General features: G+C 37.2%; 1 protein-coding gene across 3 annotated transcripts in view; it reads right to left on the reverse strand.

Annotated features, from left to right (window-relative positions):
- Positions 1 to 349: 349 nt before the first annotated feature.
- The window catches only part of LOC130930315 (voltage-dependent calcium channel subunit alpha-2/delta-3-like), a 288,134-nt gene continuing 265,006 nt past the window's right edge, over positions 350 to 23,477 (reverse strand). The window contains exons 24-34 of one of the 3 annotated variants that reach the window (XM_057858208.1): positions 18,189 to 18,250; positions 17,802 to 17,846; positions 17,652 to 17,714; positions 16,149 to 16,219; positions 9,177 to 9,252; positions 9,008 to 9,060; positions 8,359 to 8,414; positions 6,622 to 6,736; positions 3,289 to 3,404; positions 2,907 to 2,986; positions 350 to 2,793 (exon numbers count right to left, since the gene is read on the reverse strand). In XM_057858208.1, coding sequence (XP_057714191.1) covers positions 2,701 to 2,793; positions 2,907 to 2,986; positions 3,289 to 3,404; positions 6,622 to 6,736; positions 8,359 to 8,414; positions 9,008 to 9,060; positions 9,177 to 9,252; positions 16,149 to 16,219; positions 17,652 to 17,714; positions 17,802 to 17,846; positions 18,189 to 18,250 — 830 coding nt within the window. In that variant the 3' untranslated portion in view covers positions 350 to 2,700. The remainder of the gene's footprint in view (positions 2,794 to 2,906; positions 2,987 to 3,288; positions 3,405 to 6,621; positions 6,737 to 8,358; positions 8,415 to 9,007; positions 9,061 to 9,176; positions 9,253 to 16,148; positions 16,220 to 17,651; positions 17,715 to 17,801; positions 17,847 to 18,188; positions 18,251 to 23,477) is intronic. The other 2 variants (XM_057858191.1, XM_057858200.1) reach the window with 2 other exon arrangements.

Genomic DNA, 23,477 nt, shown 5'->3' on the forward strand with positions numbered 1-23,477 from the left:
TTATTTTCCATCTCAAAATTGAACAGATGAAATAAAGGCTTCATTGTAATGAAGACAAATATAATTGTTGATTTTCCATGTCTTAATTTGATCTGATTATGAACAAGATACAACCCAATTCTAATGAAGTTGGGAAGTTGTCAAACATGAATAAAAACAGAATAGCGTTAACAACTGAAGTTGTTAACACTCAGTTCAATACCCATCATAAGTGATAGCATGGAGCTGTGTTAGTGCCAATGGCATGCATAATTATACATTAAGGCTGACATACATGTTTAGGAGAAACATGCTGCCATCCAAGACATGTCCTTTTCATGAAGGCCTCTTCTTATTTCAGCAAGACAATGCCAAACCACATTCTGCACGTGTTGCTACGTGGTTTAAAGAGTAAGTGATCTAGACTGACCAGCCTGCTGTCTTCCTTTGAAAATGTGTGGCACATTATGAACCATATAATATGACAACGGAGACCCTGGACTGTTGAACAGCTGAAGCTTTACATCAAGCAAGAATGGGAAAGTAGTACAACGATTCCGCAATTTATCAGTTTGAACATTAAATGCCTTGTTTTTTTTATAGTGTATTCCATTAAATATAGGCTAAACAACAACAAAAATATTGAATCAAATGTTGTATTTTGTTTGTTTAGTTTTATTTAAAACACTGGCCCATCTTCATTGGAATTGGGGTCGTAAAAATAATAAATGTAATACTAAAACCTTACTGCAATGTGGGTTGAATAATTTTAAGCACAACTGTACATGGATGAATGACTTTGTTGTGGCACATCAGCTTGACCTTAACCCAAACATCTTTTGAATAAATCAACACCAATGACTGCTGACCTCAAGAGCCAAATATTACCTAAATACATCTTCAAGACACTAAGAGGAAAAAAATGACCCTATAGCCTAGATGTATGAAGGGCATAAAGGAAATGGTGATGACCATTTATCACTCACACAATCATAAGGATAGCAGCAGATCTGTGGTTGTGGCAGAGTCCCCAGGGAAAAGATTGCTTTCCATAAGTCTACCTATCCTCCCATGTCGTGTTGCAACACACTTTCGTATAACTCATCTGGCAACCGGGAAGGAATCACAGACCGGATTCAATGTGTGTTGACCCCAAACAGCTCTCAGCCCATTATGGAGTGATAAATGACCTAGCAGCTAGTCAGGGAGTCTTTGGAGCATTGAACGAGGAAGAACAGGATGAACTGGGAGTGATTACAGTCACATTGCTCTGCTCAAGGGACAGAATTGTTCAAACAGTACAAGAAAAATCAGACTTGCAAGAAGAGCGAGCTTTACTTTGTCAAAGTAGGGTGGCCCGCTGAGGTGACTGGGTCAGAGGTGCCGAAGGAGATGACGAATGTGATCATGGGGACCTTCATGTTGACAACCATAGATGAGGCGCCTGGGATACTTTCACAGAACCTCTGTGGTTTATTATTTCTTGTACTACTTTGTTTGCACAAACACAATAAGATTGACCCAACTTGCCATGAAATCCTTTTGCATGCATGTGAGCATATGGCCTGAAAATCAATATCAAAGGATTGTTTGTGTCTATTTGCTGAACGTTTGCAGATGTGTGTTGCTGTTGAATTCATTGGCTTGCTGTTGATTTCAATGGCTTCATGGCTTTTATCCTTTTCTTTGTCGGTGAAAGAGTTCTTGGTTAGAGGTGTATAGTGTACGTAAAAGGACAAAAGGACAAAATAACAGATGAATGAAAACACACACATGCACACCCACCCCAGACCCCAAGAGACTCACACACAAACAGGCCTGCCGCATTTTTGTTCATATGCTGACCGAAAATCAAAGAACAAAAAGAATAAAACACGTAAAACCCAATGAAAAGCTGCCTCTAACTTTGGGAGACAAACGTAACATTACAGTTCTTTTTCCACTTTTAAATATGTTTTTATTTTTGTTTTCAAAAAGTACACAAACAGGACCAATACTGATGAGTAAGGCAAGGCTTAAACTTTAACAACTACCCACATCAGAGGACTTAAAATCTCATAGTCACAGTTTATGGATACCACTTGTAAATTAAATGTCAAACTCCTCAACTTTTCAGTCATATGCTGTACAGATAAAACTTATACATACATACATGTGTATGCAGTGTGTACATATACAGTATATACTGTATATACAGTATACACACACATATACTTCATTACAAAAATTGAGAAGTTGAAGATTTGGTTAAAAAACCTAATATGCTTAAACATTGCTTTACTATAGTTTCATCTTCATCTTTTTTAAATCTTCAAAATGAGATTGTCCATGAAAAGTCAGTACAAAAAGAAGGTGCACCATTCTTTCTGCTAATGGGACTTCCGTGGCTTGAACGCTTACTTGGGAGAGTGAGTGAGACCATTTGTCATTAAGGTAAAATCTGATCGATCAAAAAAAAAAATCAAAGGTCGAGTGCATGTAACATTGCTATAGCACCTTAGTGATCACATACATTGGAACTCTCAGTTGTGCTGTCAGCAGGCAATTTAGGAAAGGACCTTTAAATTGGTGACAGGTGCTAGAATTGGAACACAAGGAGTGTTTCTTACCTCAGATTGTTTCTTTTGTGTGACTTCTTTGAGATAGCTTTACCTGCCAAATTGATCTGACAGAAAGTTCTGGATGTATGTATGGATAGATGGAAAGATGCAGGCAGCTTTGTCACCTGGGGAACAGCGCCAGGAGGATGCAAAGCAGTGATGCAGAAAATGACGGTGTGAGAGTTTGAGCTCCTCCACACTCCATTGAGTTCTCCTGCAAAAATACGTGGGCCAAATGTGATAATGTATAACAGATATGGAACATTTTAATACAACCCACATGCTGGCTCAGTTAACATGCAGGCTATTCTTTGAGCATGCAAATACCTCTGGGTGGAACGGGTGACAGGTATCAGGGCGCCGCCTGTCCTTTTGCATCTTCAGTCTCTCACACTTTAGGGACTCATTATGTGAAGAAAAAGTTAAGGTGGGAACAATAATTTGTTGTATAATCAGCACCACAAAATTCATGCCCAACAATACATTTTTCTGTCCGACTTCAGTTCAACACCAGTGTGAGAAGCTTTATAGCTATCATACTGCTCCAATGAGTAATACAATTTCTGCCATCTCTAGCAAGATGAAACAAAACAATTTCTTGACAAACTGCAATGGAACGCTTGCTACAAAACCAACAGATGAAACACCAAACTTCTAAAGTAGGTAAAGCTTCATCGACTTTAAAGTCCAAGCTTTTCCTAGTAAAGGATATACATAATTTCCACAGGATCCATGGTGATAGGTTCAAACATGCTGCAATCACACTTGTTGTCCACCACCACCATGAAGAGATTACTGCTGGGGATCTGCTGAATTACAAAGGACCTGCCAGTCATAGACAGGGGGACAAAAACGTAATGAATATGTGCATATACATTTCAGTAATTGCAGTGTGTTGACAGATGGCTTTGTAGGCAAGGTTCATGAGGATGAAATAATAAATTTGTTCTTAAGCTTTGTGTTACAAATCTGGTGTACAGTGGATCAGAGACTCCACTGGATGAACATTGAAACTCATTGCCAGCTGTCAATCAACACAGAGTCAGAAGTGCACATCTTCCTCCACAATTTGTCTTCTGCTGCACTTCTTGTATTCAATTTAAGGTGAGATTCAAAGAAGTGTTGCTTAATATAAAACATGCTGAAGGAGAAGGGGGAACCACCCGTGTTCATAATTTCGTGGCTTCCTACCATTAAAAAAATAAAAAAATAAAATAAAATCAAAAACAGTGAAACAATGAGAGCCCAGATGAAAGCAAAAAACAAAACAGGTGTTTTTCAAGGATCATAAAGCTGAGTGCTCCTGAGCATCATAAGTACAATGTATCTAACTACAAATTAGGGTATTATTTTAGAAATATCTTTAAAGGCTGATGTTACACTACATATACAGTACATTAAAATTAAACTGCAGGTATTGCTAATATAGAGAGCACTGAGTTCACATTATACTATATTACTATTACTGCCGTTTGCATTGTTCTCTCATCCGCGAATTATCATCTACTGTATCTCATCTTTCTTTTAACCTGACCTGTTGAGTCAGATGTCCACCCCAATTGAATCAATGTTCCTTTCTTCCAAAACCTCCCTATAAAAAGAAGTGTCTTGAGGTTACTTTTATTGTGTCAGTACATAAATGGAATCGAATTGTACAGGCAAGTTGGAACGAAAATGACCTCATAACTACTGGAATATTCTCCTAATTTAATAGCGCGGTCATTTTCAACCAACCGCAAACGGCCTTCAGTTGCGGAGTTGCACCACATTTTAAAACAGTCATCGTACCAAGACAGGCCAAGACTGTCCCACTCGTAGTGAACAGGACATACTAATGTTTAAACTGCTGTTCTTGGATGAAAACATTTGCTGACTGTATGCCTGATGGCCTTGAATATACTGTACTCTGGGGGTGCAACACCAACCCGCATACGCATACACACACTCCATATTTTATGATATTTGCATTTAGAAGAAAGGAAGAAAAGTGTCACACATCTCATTTGCTCACTTTTGGCTTAATGATTGTGTGGGTGCATATTTTCCGATTACAAATTTCTCTAGTTGTTATCATAACTAACAAATATTTTCATTGTTACTTTATGTGGTTTAAAACGTACTATTATTTTAAATATATATACAGTGAGGTATTTCTGGGTATGGTTCTTTGGGAAGTTAGAACATTGGAAACATTCCCATGAAATAATAACAAGACCTTTTTTGCACATCAACAAAACCTAGTTGTCGTAAGAAAATCCACTTCGATTTTGCAATAGAAGTCAGAGCAAAATGGTGTGACAAGGAAAACAGCCCACATTATTTTTCTCAAAATGTGACAGAAGAAAGTCAAGCAGATGAAACCTCTGATTAGGTGCTTAATAAATGTATTAGTCCACTTACGAGAAAAAATAGTGCGCACATTCAGGATGAAGAAGTGCCTTTAAGATTCCTTCTTTATTTATTCATTCATTTAAACCCAAAGTTTAGTCCCTCACTTAGCTTCTCTGCAGAAATATCCTAATCATAATAATAATCGATCAATAAAATGACATCTTTCAAAGAAGTACAATGTTTACTATTTCAGTTAGTATAAACAATTAAAAATGTATCATTACATTATATATCAGCACTGAAAATATAATTTGGTTTAAAGATGTCCTGAATGCTGATGTCATAAACCTTAGAGAAAAACATAAAAAAAAGATCCAATGACCAGTTATGAAATTACCACCATTTGCACAATATACTTTCAAAATACATAATACAAGCACTTAAGCTAAAATGTTTTTCGTCTACAAGGATAACCGTTCATTTTTGATTGACACTCTAAGAGAGGTATATTCAGTGTTTAATAATTTATTGCAGTGGTTGTAACTATACTACATTACAACAGGAGTTGGCTAACATTCCGGTTACCTCAAGTCCAACCGCAATATTAAACAATTAAATAAACATATAAACCAATACCGTTCCAACACTGTCAATCAAAAGGCGCAAAGGAAGAGTAGCGTTATATTGTGCAAGTGGTCATAAATTTGTGGCTGGTCGGCTTGGGTGTCTGCTGAATTGTGTGGGCGCACTGTGTTTTAAATCAGAATTTAAATACATTCTCCTTCCTTGTCAGCCTTTTTAAACAGACACTTGAAGTTTAAAATCTTGGTTCCCCAACAACAATAAGCATAACATTGTTAAATAAATAGATCCATGATCATTTCAAATAGAACAGAGAGGTTTTTATGTACGCATCCCTGCAGTGAGATTGTGTAAAGAGATGCATGAGGACTGAACACATATTTCCCTGGCAGTTCAACAGCTGGGAGCAATGAATTCTCCATTGGAGGGTTCCGGAGAGCACCCCACAATTGCCTGACAGAATAGCGCAAATTGTTAATGGGGACCACACTCATTTTCCCATTTTTAAAAAGGATTCCTTTTTTTCCCACCTCTCCTAAAAATGCCGTGCATATCAAACTGCAAGCATGTGTTACCAGACAAATGACTTATTTTGATTATACATTTAAAAAAGGTGTCTTTATAGATGCAGGAGATTGTTTTAATGAGCTCTCAGAGGGCACCTGAAATCCATGGAATATTGCAAAACCTTTTGGTGCATTCTGTTGCTTATCGTTTTCCTATCTTTATGAGCCAAGGCCCCCATTTGAAAAATAATATGGCACAACACCTAACAAAAATGTCATCCCAAAATATTAAATCTCTTCTAATCTACTAACAAATTATTTGAAAGTTCTGTCTGATTTAATTAAACTACAAGAAGACATGAATTGTTCTGTTGGTAGCAACACACTTGTTGTATCTTCTGCATCTAATCAAAGAAATTTAATTGTTCTCCTTGTTAAAATACATTGCTGGTATAGATGGTTAAAAAAATATATATACACATGTCATTAATAAATAGAAGCAGCCCTTATCACACTAGAAAGCCAGTGTTTCGGAATCAACTCAAGTTACATTTATTTCACTGTTCTATAGATACTGGCAATGAATTTATAAATGTACGTTCACATGTTTGTGTCACATTTACTTGATGCAGCCGTCACAGTCGACATTCCCAGTGTTTTCTTTGATGGTTCTCTCCGAGACAAAGGCCGGGTACTCAGTGTCACATGGTACTTGCATGGTTCGGCCCATCCTCTGAGCTGAGCAAGCAAGGAAGAAAACAGAAGAAGAAAAGGATGAAGAGAGGAGAAAGAAGTGAAGGCGTTTGTGATGATTTCCTGGAAAATGAACTGCCGAAATAGTTGTGCAAATAGAATGCAAGCAAACAGTTAGACACACCACATCCTAGTATATATACATGCTTGAAAGAAAACAGCATTTGTGAAGTGGAGCTAAATCCAACACTAGGCAATGCAGGTGGGTGTTGTTGAACTTTCCTGCCACCTAGAGGTTGAAAAGTAAACTGCAATATAAACATTTTCAAACGGAATGTTTCAAGGATGCTTTATCAAAGGAAGAGCTAATCCTACTTTGCATGTCGAAAATAAACATTTAAACATAAGTGTTGTCCTTACATAAACCCTTAACAAATTTTACCAAGCAAGTCTTCAAGGGAATGTGGATTATGTCTCTAATTTGAATAGGGTAGTTTAATTACAAGCCATGAAGATATGTCTGTGTTTATAAAACCTGCATGTATTTAGGCGTGGGATTAGTTAAACTTGGAAGGTGTTGCAGACTGGTTTATTTGTGATTCCATGTCTTTTGGGTGTCATGGGTCTATTGTGTGCATTGTAAGAAGCTGTAGAGGTTGCTGTTAAGACCTTAGGGCAGCCAGCTATGAAATTGTCCCGACTGTTCTGGGAGCAGCAGTGCTTAGCTTCCCTTCAAAAAAAGCACCGACTTTCTCCCCTCTCCCTTATCCAAACATAAAATATTACCGCTCATAACCAGGCTTTCATTCCCCTCAAGAATTCGGTATTCACTACACCGCAAAGTATCAGGCCTCACAATGTTTCAAATGTTGAAATAATCAGATCAGATGTTTATGCATGGGAAGAAAAGTGAAGCTAACAAAGAAAATAAAAAGCACACGTAAAATATACTCCATGGTGGATGGATATTTCTTACCGCAAGTTCAAACATAATGCACAGTTCTAAACATTACATACACATATATTTTTAGACATATTCAAAAAACTGGTGTGCTGACAGACACACACCATGGCTGAGTTCGCTTGGGGCAATCAGATGAGGCTTTTTGTTGGGTTATGGTTGTTTTTTGTTTTTTTTTTCTCCACTTTTTGGACTCATGCCTCTTCCGTTCAGTTTTTCCGTGGTCAAATCGACATATGATGTCAAACACTGGTCTTTTCAACCACCCCCTCACCCCCACCCAGAAAAGTTTTTGGATCAGTTAACATTTTGGTTTGTAAGTAGATCTTTCCAGATGGAAAAACGGTTGTTATTAATTCTTAATTTGAATCAAAAATATTCATGTTTATATTTCTCATATATTGGAGAACCAGATTTTGTTTTAGAATGTATTTACCTCAGACAGAAGTTAAAAGTGCAGTTTGATAAAAAGAATAAAAATAATAATGCTTTGTCTAACGGCCAACTTGTTTTTCCTAAAGTACACATTTTTTAATTGTACAAATTTGTATTGCTAATCCTTATTGCTTGATAATATTATAATAATTATATTTTTCAAAAAAATTGTCAATGACAATCAGTCACAGGGTCTTTTGAGTATTAAAAATAAAGTGTGCGTGTGTTAATGTGAGAGGTGAGAGTAAGTTTGTGTGTGCATGCCTCTTACCTTTTGCAGTCAGGTCAGACTGCCACCAGCTGTACAGGTTGAACTCGACCATAAATCTATTAAACCAACAGAACACTGTAAGATTACAAATTGAATACAACTCATCAGTATTAACCGCAATCTCCAGTCCAAATCCATGTTGTTATACTGTATATTACATTTTTTTTTTTTTTTTTTTTTTTTGCAAGTGACGAGTATTATTTAAAATGTAGAAAATAAAAGAAAAATTAAAATGCAAGTCAGGGAGTTTTTTTTTTTTTTTTTTTTTTTTTTTTAAACAAAGTGTAACTGATGTAAGATGAAGACAAAAATAAAAATTAATTAAAAAATAAATATAATATTATAATCATAACAAATCACTGAAAAACAGCATATTATTCACACTATTGCTTTCGTGCATTTTGGTGACACCACACCACTAAGGAACATGCTGCTGCCACAGTGTGGCATCATAAGCATGCATTGGCTATAAAGAAACAGCAGGACACACTGTTTGACATCCACGTCATCATGCGTGAGTGGAAACTCACAAACAAATCTACAGCTGCTGCATAAAACACATAAATGTGATTGAATCCTTCAACAAAACGCGACTTTAAACGTATGTCTATTCCGGCTTGAAGCCACGCTCCCACATCAGAAGTCTTACATGACAAGCTCTGTAAGGAGCCACTTCACAGCTGAGAGAAAGGCAAAGCAAGGCTGCATGAGAGAAAAAGAACAAAAACAGTATGTTCCCTTACCGCAAATGACACATTTTTCAGAACTTGGTATAATTTATAAGGTGAAAAAGTAAATTAAGACAGTAAATTACTTACATCCAACAATGTGTTTCCACTGTCACTACTTTCTGAATAGACCCAGCACAGAGCCTGGTAGTCGTAAAGAGTCACCCTGCATAGACAAACGAAATTAATGATTTAGGAAAATACATTCCATAATAAGGTAGTTTATCCAAGTTATCACACATTTTTGGTATTTCAGCTGGTCTTGGTTGTTGTCAAAATGGCAGAACATCTCACCACTGCCATAGCTTTGGATATAATACAGGCTAAATTTGGCGAGAAAGTGCGGGGTACGGAAAATAAGCAGAAAACAGAGCTTTCTCAAGTAATGTCACATGGTGTGTGTCAACGATTTGGGGGTATTGGATGGGAATCGGTGGAATTAAGGGTTTTGTAAATCCCCAGACTATTAGATATGCCGTAAGGTTATTAAACGTGTCTTAAACTTCAATTACTATTCATATAATTCAAAACATTTACTGTAATTCTTGACTATATGGCACACCCAGACATAGACACCACATTTCACAAGAAATGTGTATTTGTTTATCAAGCCGCAGTTGACTATAACTCAAAGGTGTCCACTTTGTATTGTGAGATATTTACAAGAAAAAAAGGCTGTCACCATTAGTGTGACCTGCAGTACAACCTGTAAAACTTGAACTGAAATTTTTAAATAAGGAAAAGTAAAAAAGATTTTTTTTTTTTATTAGGGATATTCAGAGGCCTTTCTAAGGGTGACAGTTGTGTTGTAACAACTATTTAATACGAGTTTGAACATGAGTGTTTAATTAACACACCCAGTCATAAAAGTGTGTACACTCGTTCAAGCACATGATCTAATTTGATGTTGGTATTTAAGTTATAAATTTTATCAGAAATATTTACTGTGGAAACCTTTTTAAAGTTAGTTAGCAAAAAAAAAAAACTAGCATTTAAAGAGATGTGTGGATTATATATCCATTTTATGTGTTATCGAGCATTCTTCAAGTGTTATTTATAACACTTGAAGAATGCTCGATAACGATGATGCAGTGAATGGTTATGACTGCATCACATCACATCTTAACAGCTAAGATTTGCAAAGATTTGTGACATTTGGACTCATATTAGTTTTCAACATGGTATGCAAATGATATGGGAAAACATAGTAACTGTTGGCACTGATGTAAGAAGCATAAAATCTTTTGAGGCTGGCTGCTTGTACTGCTTATAAATACTGCATATAATATGATGCCTATGTGATACGTAAAAACACGTCTGTGGTTAACAGACTTTTTTTAAATGAAGGGTGTCTGTGACAAAATTTTCTAGTGTGTCTGAGAGAACCAGGTCCATCTGCAGCCACAGGTCATACTAAAACCTCAGTCACAGTACCGACAGCTGCAATTCTACACCAGGAACCAATTAGCTGTAAGCCAGGTCCCATTATGTTGTGACCAGCAAGCATGAACTAATGCTCAGATATGATACATGTGGGTAACACGTCATACATGTTATATTGCCTTAAAAAAGTCCTATACATACAGCAAGATCTCACCCACCAAGGCTGGAGACAGAACAATACTGGAAGGCATATGGGAGAGGGAAGCATCACATAACAGTGATGCACAGTGGTTAAAAGACCTAAGAGCAGACCACAGCACCCTCCCTGACCAAGGCCTAGTGACCATCACAGTGGCAGACATCCAACAAACAATCTATGGTATGAAGAGCTGGACAGCACCTGGCCATGACACGATTTAAACCTACTGGTTAAAGAAGCCATGAATGCCTAGCAGCACAAATCAACAAACTGCTGAATAATGGGATCCACCCTGAATGGCTGACCAAGGGACAAACAGTCCTGATCCAAAAAGACCCCAGAAACGAACAGTCCCATCCCACTATTGGCTGATAACCTGTCTCTCCACAACATGGAAGCTCCTGTCGGGCATCATAGCAGCTAAGATAAATGGGCACATGGATCAGTACATGACAGAGAAACAGAAAGGCATTGGCAGAAACACAAGAGGGGCCAAACACCAATACAGACATAACTGTCGCCCGAGACTGCAAAACTAATCAGACAACCCGTCCATTGCTTGGATTGACTACCAGAAACCCTTCGACTCAATGTTGCACACATGGATCCTGGAATATCTGAAGTTGTACAAGCTTAACACCACACAAAGAGCCTTAGTTGCAAACTCAATGAGGCCGTGGCAGACTAACCTTGAGGTCGACTTCGAGCCTATTGTGTAAGTCTCTATCAAATGTGGGATATACCAAGGAGATGCCCAATCACCACTGCCGTTCTGCATTGGCCTGAACCCCGACAACCAATAATCAACAAGACTGGCTATGGATACAGACTTAAGAATGGGGCCACAGTCAATCACCTCCTCTATACGGATGGCATCAAGCTGTACGGTAAGGGCAAGCGAGACATTGGTTCACTGATCCACACCACCAGGATCTATAGCAGGGACATCAGAATGTCATTCGGAATGGAGAAATGTGGTCGAATGATGACTAAGAGAAGGAAGGTAGTCTGGACTGAGGGGGTTGACTCCCAGAAGACAGGATAGAAGATGTTGAGGAGAGCTACAAATACCTTAGAATACCACAGGCAAATGGTAACCACAAGGAGGGAACAAGGAAAGCTGCAATGGTCAAGTATCTGCAACGAGTAAGGCAGGTCCTAAGAAGTCAGCTCAATGGCAAGGACAAGATCCGAGCAATTAACAGCTATGCCTTACCAGTGATCAGATACCCAGCTAGGATAATAAGCTGGTCAAATGAGGAAGTTCAAACCAGAGATGTGAAAACGCGGAAACTGCTCACCATGCGCAGGGGGTTCCACCCCAAATCCAGTATCTAGAGCAGGGGTGGCCAACCCTGGTCCTCGAGAGCCGCAATCCATCTTGTTTTCCATGTCTCCCTCCTTTAACACGCCTGAATCAAATGATCAGCTCATCAGCAAGCTCTGCAGTTGCCTGATAACAATCCTGACAGTTTGATTCAGGTGTGTTGGAGGAGTAGCCATGCCCAACAATGGTATTATCAGGAAAAGGAACACGGAAAAGGCCAACAATGGTATTATCAGGAAAAGGAACACCGGAAAGGAGAGAAATATCAAAGGCTCAAGGAAAAGCTGTAGAGAGCCTGGAAGGTGAAAGCAACAGTAGTGCCCGTGGTCATTGGAGCACTGGGGGCCGTGTCCCCCACACTGGAGAAGTCGCTTCAGAAAATACCTGGAAAAACATCAAACATCTCCGTCCAGAAGAGGAACAGCAAAGATACTGTATAGGACCCTCAAGCTCACGGGCCCTTGGTAGAGGACCTGAGCTTGAGATGAACAGCCACCCACCCTACCAGGGGAGATGAGGGGGTGATGAAAGAGTTAAATATATATATATATATATATATATATATATATATATATATATATATATATATATATATATATATATATATATATATATATATATATATATATATATATATACTGTATATGTATTATATGTATATATAATAAACTGTGTATCACAAAACTGAGTACACCCCCTCGCATTTCTGCAGATATTTTTAAGTATTTTAAGTATTTATTAGCCTGCCCGTCTCATCAGACCATAGAACATGGTTCCAGTAATCCATGTGCTTTGTTGACATGTCTTCAGCAAACTGTTTGCGGGCTTTCTTGTGTACTGTCTTCAGAAGAGGCTTCCTCCTGGGGTGACAGCCATGCACACTTCTTTGATGGGAATGGAGAGTGATAATTAGAGCTGGGAATCTTTGGGCACCTAACGATTCGATTACGATTACGATTCAGAGGCTCCGATTCGATTATAAAGTGATTATTGATGCACCCCCCTCCTTTTTTTATTTATTTATTTTTTTATTAAGTTTTGTACATTAGTTCCAAAATTGTTCAAAAATACTCTCAGGCTAAACCAAACTACTATTTCAATATCAAGTTAACATATAGCAGTAAACAAATATACAAAAAAACATTAAATAAAAAAACTCCAGTCCCCATTCTGTATCAGCAGCTTTAAACTACATTCAATTAATTTAATGTTGTGAATCAACCGTTAAAGTTGTTAAAATTGCTCCCGTTATTCCATAATTTCCCTTTTGTCTACTTTTGACATGTGAAAGTTTTAAAACTATTTTAAAGATAGATTCAAGTCAATATTTTACCGATTTAGGAGTATTTTAGATAAAAAGTTAATTAGGTTTGCTTGGAAGGTTCGCTACAACAGCATTGCAGGGAAGTTTACTGCTTTAAGATGGCGGCCGTTTACTAACGCCCGCATCTAGCTTTTTGCAAATGTGCTGCTACCGCTACCGAGTCTATAATCCATCTAGTCCTATATAAATGATATCTACCGTAACATTATGTAGCTTAGCTGTACTTGTAGCAGCTTTTCGGCAGCAGTCAGGTATGTTGTTGTGTTTTTTTTATCTCGTGGCATGAGTTGAGCTAGAGCCGTGAGTTGAGTGTTGGCATTACCCGAGGGGCCGGTTAATGAGAAGCATAATGTTTAGCTACTCGCGCTCCATTCTGTCCCGAAGACCGCGCGGCGCGCTGAGTGTGTTGTACTTCCACTTTACTTGGCATATTTCAATAATCGGAATTTGGATGTTTGTGAATCGTTCTCGAATCTTCCACGGCCGAATCGCGAATAATCTAAGAATCGGAAATTTTGCACACCTCTAGTGATAATACATATACAGTATATCATCAATTTGCCCTTTACCTAGGAAATTATCATGTGCAATCCAAGTGGCTGAAAACAGAACCTTAGTTCATCTGTAAAATATGCCAGCAGTTTTAATGGACCTCATACTAAGGATGAATCCAAATTAAAACTCTTCACATTAGCATGTTGATTCTGCACATCTGTCCTCATCATAAAAAAAGTAAAGATTCTTTTAAATCCATCAGAGCCTTCTTTGACAGCATGTACTTTATGAAGGTGAGATTTATCCATATAATAGTTGAGAGGATCCTGATTTGTCAGCTATGTATTTTATACTGTAGATTTAAACAATGAAAAGAATCAGCAAGGTGAAATTATGGTTAAGTACTGAAATGTGGTTGTAAACGGGGAGTAATAGTTTTTGCACCGTATGTATCAGATGTTCAGAACATTCGTCACATTAAAGTGCCTGTGACACCATAAAAAAATCTTAAATAGCATTATTATGTGCATTAAAATTGTATTTTTAGACGATTCAACTATATACAACAATTTAGCAAAGCGCAGATGATGAGAAATGACCTTTAATCTGCTGTTCAGCTCCGCCTGTCATTATAGTGCTCTAGCGCCTCAATCTGGGTAATGACGTAGGCAGAGTAAGTTTCAGCTGATTCAGAATTCAGCCCATTGAGGGGGAAGATTCAGACTGCGAAAATGCGAGCGAGATTAGCAAAATATCATCGTTTTAATTTCTCTACTCCAATATTTTACAGGATATTCATCTTATCTAAGTATTTTTCCTCAATTGCTAAATAAAAATTGCATGGTCATGACAGATAACAATCATGTCCTAAATTGAATATGAAATAATATAAAATGCATTTATTCAGTGGCTAAATTACTGCATATTGGTCAAAACTGCTGACTTTTCCCTCTCCCGAATGGTATATTATGCCACCGGAGTTACTCCGGCTTTTATCATTTCCCTGCCCCGGCTTTGGAGTCGGAGAAAACAGCATAAAGAAAACAAAAGGCATGAGAGCTAGGCGACATGTTAACCCGAACTGCACTTCTTCCAAGTCTCTTTCTCAACTTTCGAAAACGAAAAATCACCCAAAACTACCCCGACTCAAGTCACACACAGCGGCGGGAGTGATTGTCTTCACCGATCTGCCAGGCCCCGGTGGCGAGCAAGTTTCGGCTCAACGTTCCGCTGCGGCCCCGGCAGGCAGGCAGCGTCACCGGGGGCGCAGAGGGGAATGAATGCCAAAAATAGCGCATTCTCGGTGGACAAACCGGTTGACGTCGGAGCACGTGGCTGCCCGAGCCCAAGCCGAGTATAGCGCTCTATAGGCTGGCATGCAAAGAAGACTGAGGGGAGTGGAAGTCTCTACACAATGGAGACCCAAAGCCGAGGATAGTGCTCTAGAGGTGGGCATGCCTTTATCGGCTGGTGACCATAGTGTGCGACAAGACGCTCGGTTGTCAGTGGAGTGGCCTTCTCATTGGACAGGTAGCATTGTCACCCACAGATGCAAGTCACCTCCTTATTAAAACGTTTGCCATGATCCCACTGTTTGACATAACATAAAACACGTAGCTTATTTTGTCATCCGTCATATGGTTTTAGATTGTCGGACTTGTTTGCCCATTCTTTGCCGTGAACAGGATCTTTTGGAAATCCAAAAAGCCTCATATCACTCTCCCTGGTGTAGCAACAAAAGTCTGCAGCACATTGGGCTGGCATGGCCCAAAAAATAAACAAATTAATCTGCATAATCAGCTGAATCAGCAGTCCTTCTGCATATTGCTGTACTGTGAAAATGATTAGTCCGCTGACGTCACATTGTCATTCTTCCTCAATCCAGGCTCTGGCCGGAAGTCACTCATTTTCATGGCGCGGGAGCAAAAACTTGAATATATCTATCGATCGTTGTGTGTAATATGAAATAAACAAGCTTTTTTGTTTCACAGGCACTTTAAGGACAACAATTTTGGACAGTTGACTCATACAATAAAAGCAGCTCAAGCAACAAGCTCTGGATCAGCAAATGTGCTCAAAATCTATAAATGTGTCTATAATTTCAAGTTTTTCCTTCATTTCAGCAAACGATTTGTGGTAATTCCCAAACGAAAAACGCTATGCTAAGGGTCGGAGTTCGGCACTTAATAGCTCAACATGATTGGCCAGGTTGAGAGCTGTCAGCGCCATTGGAGACATGCTCTCATTTTGTGGCCCGTCTGTGTGCCATGATATTATGCATGTGGATTTTATAATATACACCCCCACACACACAGCAAATGTGACTTAAAGTACCTTTTGAAAGAGCCCATCTGCAGGAGCTTAGTCATTACAGCCCCCTCGGCTTCTCCAAAAAAGTTCCCTGTCTGAAAGGGAAGAAAAGTCATGTCAATTTGATAATTGCCCACCCTCGACAAAAGTTTTTTTTTCCCTTTTCCAAAATAAGCCTGTGAGCAGCAGCAGGTCTAAAAACATGCTCCTAACAAATTAGAATATAAGATGAGCATGAGTGAGAACTTTGGTTAAAAAAAAATAAATAAATAAACTCACCCCAAAAAATCAACAGTACAAACCTCAGCTGATAGAAAAGAGAACATTCAGTCACAGTAAAATGAAAAATGATCATATTGGTAGACGCTAGGAAAGTTGGTACTGTACTTGTATCCAGACTAGCATAATTTTTAATTATTCAGCTAACAGAAGTCTTATTTATATTTATTATCTGTCAATCATAATACTTGATTTTTCAAACTTGTTCATTAATTGCATTCTTACTTAAGATTTCTATGCCACTTGGAGGCAATATTGAAAAGTTAAAAAAACAAAAAATACAGCCATGTTATTCAGCAGTTGTTTCTTAAATGACTGGCCAAAGTGAATACTGTATTATATATACAGGGTGATTAAAAAAGAATTAGCCAAAACCATTGTGGTATATTAAAAAAAAACATAATAATAATAATAATAATAACTAGTAATACAACTAGTATTACAATACAATTATTGTATATAACTTTTCATGCTTTACAAGTGCTCAGTGTGACCACCACCAGCGGCACTAACAAAATCGATATAACTTTTAATTTGTTAAAATTAATTACTTAGTAAAAAAACTTTCAATTCCTATTCTAATTCTTATTAAATTATTAATTAATTTAATTCAGTCTATTTCAATGATTTTAAAATGAATAAATGTGTGATGATTTTGGCACATTCTTTTTTAATCACCCTATTTATTAACTTTATCAAATTTAAACTTGCTTACCCACCAAGCGACTAGGATTGCTTTTTCTATGCTGTCTCACCATCTTTATTTAAAAAAGCTTTAATCTAGATGATACAAATTTATATTATTAAACTTGGTAAGCGTAGTGTACGTGTTGCAAGGTACCACTGCACATTCATATTTGTCCTGTTTACTCTATAATAGTTTTTGTCTTCACTAATAATATAAGTTAAAACACAATAACAATTTTACACATTTATTAACTCTTTGGCTGTCATTTACTGTGTTAGACATCCAATCCAATGCAATTTTGGACCCCAATTGAAATTGATTGGATGTCTGCTGCTGTCAATATCAATTAATACATTAGAAAACATTCTATGTGCTGTATGGAAGGCATATTGCATTAGTCTGGCACATCAAAACCAGGGCACCAAAACAATTTACAGTATAGATATGCCAAATACAGCTATAGTGCTGTGTGTTAACTTTACATCATGAACAAAATATTTCCACAATATGCCGTGACATGTGAGATTATACTGGCCCCATATAATGTTTGTGTGTCTAACCAGAGCATAATCCTCTGCCACCAGAATGAAGCCGTTGTTGTCGATGAGGTAGCAGTTAATGTTCTGTTGAAGCAAAGAAAAAAAAAATCATCATGGTCGAGCTGATGTATAAAACAGTGGCAAGTGACAGTATAATTAAAGATGACAGACCTCATCGTCACAACTTATGGAACATTTTCCATCCAGAGCAGCACACTGAAAGAGAGGAAATAAAAGCATGTGCAATGTAAGGCAAGGAATTTATAGAAGGCATATATAGAAAACCCTCTGCCAGATTCTTATTGTTATTATTTTGTAAACTCATATTTAAAATGCGTTTAAAATGTAGCGAAACCATTTAATGAGATACAGTAAGTTGCCTAACCTTATCACTATTAATTGAGCCTCTTGAATGAATGGATTTAAAATGGATGGCAAAATACTTCTATAAAGTATTTGCTGTGATTTATTTCCAACCTTTTTTTGTTGCTACAGAATATCCATACCTCATTCTTTAACATGTAATATGAATTACCATTACTATTTGTGGTGGTGTACCTGTCTACTGGCTGTCCAGAATTTCCTCTGAAAGAAGTCCAGTTTCATTTGAATGCCAACGGCTGGAAAAATAAAACAAAAACAACGATGGGACAGATAAGACAATAAAAAAATTATTACTTAAAATGAAAAATGAAACCTGAATTAAAGTCATTTACTTGTATGTAACGTATGTAGCACATTTGTCTACAAACAGAGAGACTTAATAATGCAAGAATTTCCCTTTGTATGACACCTCCTCCAATTTTCCTGATACAAGTATACATCCAATAGGAGCTGACTTCACCTCCATGGTTCTAGTATCAGCCGGTGCCAATAATAAAACCTTTATATTCACATTTGCCAAAACAACTTCATCTTCATCCTTAACCATCTGCACTTGGCTAAAATCTCACAAATGCAATTACTGTGCATGAAAAGCAGATATTGCAAACTGATGCTGATGATTGTTCTTAAGCTGATGATTGTTCTTAAATTGGGGTGACTAAAATTTAAACGGCATTGCCTAAAACAGTCTCTGACGGTGCAACGACCAATTTTGTAGACTCCTATGCAGCCAGCATAGTGTCGGTTCAGTTTCAGCTGAATGTCACTTTGAATGTGAGGATTAATTCTGTTTCTAAACAGTGTTGGCCAAACGTATTGGCAACCTGCAATTCTGTCAGATAATGCTCAATTTCTCCCAGAAAATGATTGCAATTACAAATGCTTTGGTAGTAAAATCTTTATTTAGTTTGCTTGCAATGAAAAAACACAAAAGAGCATGAAAAATAAAATACCATTTTACACAAAACTCCAAAAATGGGCCGGACAAAATTATTGGCACCCTCAGCCTAATACTTGGTAGCACAACTTTTAGACAAAATAACTGCGAACAACCGCTTCCGCTATCCATCAATGAGATTCTTACAATGCTCTGCTGGAATTTTAGACCATTCTTCTTTGGTCAACTGCTCCAGGTCTCTGAGATTTTAAGGGTGCCTTCTCCAAACTGCCAATTTCAGATCCACAGGTGTTCTATGGGATTCAGGTCTGGACTCGTTGCTGGCCACTTTAGAAGTCTCTAATGCTTTCTCTCAAATGATTTTCTAGTGCTTTTTGAAGTGTGTTTTGGGTCATTATCCTGCTGGAAGACCCATGCCACATAAACACACACATCATATGAAAGAGAATGAGAGAATGAATGTACAGTACGCATTATTTATATTCATCCATTATTTTATGGATGATATTTATCCTGCTAATATCTAATTATGTTTCAAACTATTGATTAATGTTATAATGGTAACATGCATTAGGGTTTAATGTACACTTATTGATATTACCGGTAAATATATACACAAAACAAATTTTAATTGGGGGTGTGACACTACTTTGTGGTTTTTCAGAGACAGGTACAGCCTTTCAGGGTAGCCATTTTGGGTACCTCGATCCCCTGGAAGTGGTGCTAATTTGACAGCCCAAAAAGTCATGCCTGCTGAAAGTTAAACTGATCACACGGATTCTTGCATGTGTGATATTGGGTACAATTCAAAAATTTGTGGTTTAATTTCCCCTATACATTTTTTAATACTTCAATTTACTCAATATTGAGTTGGGAAGTGCCATCCCTGCCATTGACTGAGTGAAAGCTAACAAGCTCTCTCTAAACATCTACGACTCATGAAAAGACGAGCTCTGACACCCGTCTCAGCGCAATCTGAAACCGATGGGTGCTGAATTGAAACATTTTATGCGATCAGTGAAAGAGCAGCTCATGTCATGTCATTCAGTCATTTTGACACTTAAGATGTCAGTTGCAGTCGGGATCAGCGGATAGCCAGAAACACTAATCAGAAGATCCAGATACAACTCGAGAGCCATACTTTCCTCGACTCATGGTCTATAACATTGACATGATCCTATTTAGACCTCAGTATTTTTCTCTCCTATTTTGATGTGTGAAACCTTCTTATTTAAACATCCTACAATCTGCACACACATTTCTCACACAGTATAGTAGTAGGGCAGTATACATGCAACAGTGACAATAACAGAAGATATACTGGGAAAATGACCAGTGAAGAACTCATACAGTACCTTGCCTCTGCAGAGCTAGTTAGACAACCAGTTATTGACATGACAGTTGATGATTTTTAGGTGATAGGAATCAGCCAATGGCTGTCATCATTATTATACAATTAAGGCAAACCATTTGATTTATGCGGTCAAATCATAATCCAACAGCACGACGGCAGACAAATATTATTTGTGTACAGGGTTTATTGTCTGGCCAGGAGATTTATTAAATAATTATTTTAAGTGTCATTACAAGCAGCTGTGGGATCCAAAATTACAGTTGACGTTGGAGCAATCCCTTCGTGCGTTTACTGAAGCACATAAAATGTTGACCAAATCAAATAGAACAGCTATGATATTTTTTAAGATGATAAACGTAGTTTACTGACATCATTTTGACAAACACGTTATTTTCGAATGTGATTGGTTAATTCTGAACACAGCTACTACCCAGTTATTAAATGCTGAGCACACTTGTGCAACTGGATTATTTGAACTCTTATTTTACTTTCCCTTCTCAATTTCTTTTTTTAATAAATTGAAATAAGGGTGGTACATTTCATGATACATATTGTTGATTATTTTTTTAGGATAATGTGCTGTCTTTTGCGAAAAGAAAATTTAACATTAACTGAGCATTTTGTAAGACATAACCTCTTGTCTAATGTTACATATTCATGTATATGTAAAAACAATTCTTCTACTCACCGTAAATCAGCATATCATGTGTTTGCTTGTGCGTTGTGTTGATATCCGGAATCCTATTGTAATATGGCTTTTTATCCTAAAATGGCATTAAGTATCCACTGTTACCAAAACATATGTGGACTTATATACTTAACGCCACTTAAACCTTTGAAAACATGACAAGTATAGTCCCAATTTTCTGTATTTTATAAACATTTTAGACTGAAGCATCATCCTACTCTTGTGAATTGAGTGATGCGTTCGATAGCTCAAAAATGGCAATACTCCACATGAAATAGGAATCATGTGATAAAAACAAGAACAGATTAGTATAATACTTGTAATAATGATATATACATTAGCATAATACATGAGGGTAACACTTTATAATAACTATCCGTTTTACTAGTTAATAGATCATTAGTAATCTGTTGATAAATTATTTATTGTGGATTTGTGAAGTATTTGTTAACAGTTTGTTAAGCATTTACAGGGTGTTCTTAACCTGAAACACAGTTTGTGTAGAAACGTTTTAAGTTTTTGTGTGTAACGTTTGGCATTTCTATCTTTTCAGGTTAAGAAATGCCGTTCACTTCAAAAGAAAAGCCATTTTGGTAAGGCATTTTGCAGGCTGCGCTCATGTTGCACATTTATGAAAATCTGCCATAGAACCATCAAATATTTGTACTTTTCTTTGTATATTTGACCAATAAAACTTATTACCTTCAACATAAAGTGTATATAGTTTTATTAAGATCCATCAACTAGCATGGACATTTAGAATGGGGTCAACCATATTGGAACACCCTGTAAATGCTTAACAAACTGTTAACAAATACTTCACAAATCAACAATAAATAATTTATCAAAAGTTTACTAATGATCTATTAACTAGTAAAACGGATAGTTATTATAAAGTGTTACCTTTGTAGCAGGTGACAAAAAATGTTTTTGGTTTTTTTATCCCTACTTGATCTGTACAGTGGAAGTTTCTACCTGTATACGCATCAGGGTTGTGTTGAATTGCGACCATAACACCTGACATTTGGGTGAAAAGCAGGTTATACCATGGGCATGTCATCAGTCAATCAGAGTGCTTATACAGGACTGTAGAATATTTTTGCCGGCTTTAATTAAATTTCTTAAACAGAATTAGGGTATTTAATTGATTTTTACTAGAAACAGACACCGCAGGGGAATGCTAGGATGATAAAACACTCCACTGTATTGGATCAAAGGGTGAATTTGGTCTTGTTTTGTTTATGTTTGTACAATTGTTAGGAGCAGCAGTGTGCTGTTGTGGCCTGTCTTAGCTGTCGCCCATAGGAACAGGTGCAGATTATCTCATCATAAGCTTTGCCAGATCTTTTCAGCAGCCCACCATTTCTACACCCACTTGGAAAACCCAAGAGGAAAAGCTAATTTAAGACACTGGCCTGAGCAACGGAAAGAGAGCCGAGATCATGATGCCAAAACAGATACTATAATTATTCTTTTTTTCTACCCTAAAAAAACATAACAGAAATAGTGCCCGTAAGGAACAAAAATAAGAAGGCTGGGAAACCATTAGTTCACATGGAAAATTAATACAATAATGTCAACGTGCATTACAGGTAAAAAGAAACAGTCACATCATCTAGATAGAACCTCAGTGCTAAAAGACAAAGAGCCTAAATCTGTCATGCTCAAGTTTCTGCTATATAGGGGAGAATCAAATTTCCCTAGGTATGATTTAAGCATGTGGGGGTGTCTAGTAATATGCTCTGAGCTGGATTTATGAATCCAAAGACGAAGAGTCATAAAATCCACTCCAAATCCACCCATTTCCAACATCCCATCAGCACAATCCTAGGCAGGAAGAGATGACAACCAGCTTAATGCCTACAGTTAATTGGAATTCTACTAAGGATTTTCAAACCTAAATACATTTGAGTGAGTGTATGAATAAATGCTGTTTAAAGCCAAGGCTATAGTGGAAATTGTGTATTTGGGAGCTGTGATACAAATCCAGTTGACAGGGTCAAAATAATTACTAAATGAGTTAAGGTGACATTTTGACAGTAGTATGTAACTAGTTTTCAGATTATTCATAAAGTGTTTAAAGCAACGAGTGTTTTTTAAACGCCCTAAATTTCATGGCAGTTTTCACAATGTAAGAAGTTTACCATTTTACTGTAGATATACAAAGAGATTACCATAAAAAGATACACACCACACCGTTATTAAATTTTCCTTTGAATGTACACATACACACACTCACTATTAACATAACGTGACTGAGCCAAAGGACGACAATCATCATCGAAGGACGAGAGCACCTGTGTACCGCTAGCAAGACGTCAAGTAAAGTGCGTTAAACCAAGTCTTTCTACACACTTGCTGGGCTGATGGTTAATTCGTTTTGATTGATAGCCATCACAAAGGTAATTAATTATATTTATTATTCAAAATGTCTGTCGTTTTTAGCTTATAATCAATAATTGATGTCTCATATTCCGTTAAAAAAAAAAACAAACAAACAAAAAAAAAACCTTTAAAAAATTA

This window comes from Corythoichthys intestinalis, chromosome 2 (genome assembly GCF_030265065.1).
Source record: "Corythoichthys intestinalis isolate RoL2023-P3 chromosome 2, ASM3026506v1, whole genome shotgun sequence".
Classification (NCBI taxonomy): Eukaryota; Metazoa; Chordata; class Actinopteri; order Syngnathiformes; family Syngnathidae; genus Corythoichthys; species Corythoichthys intestinalis.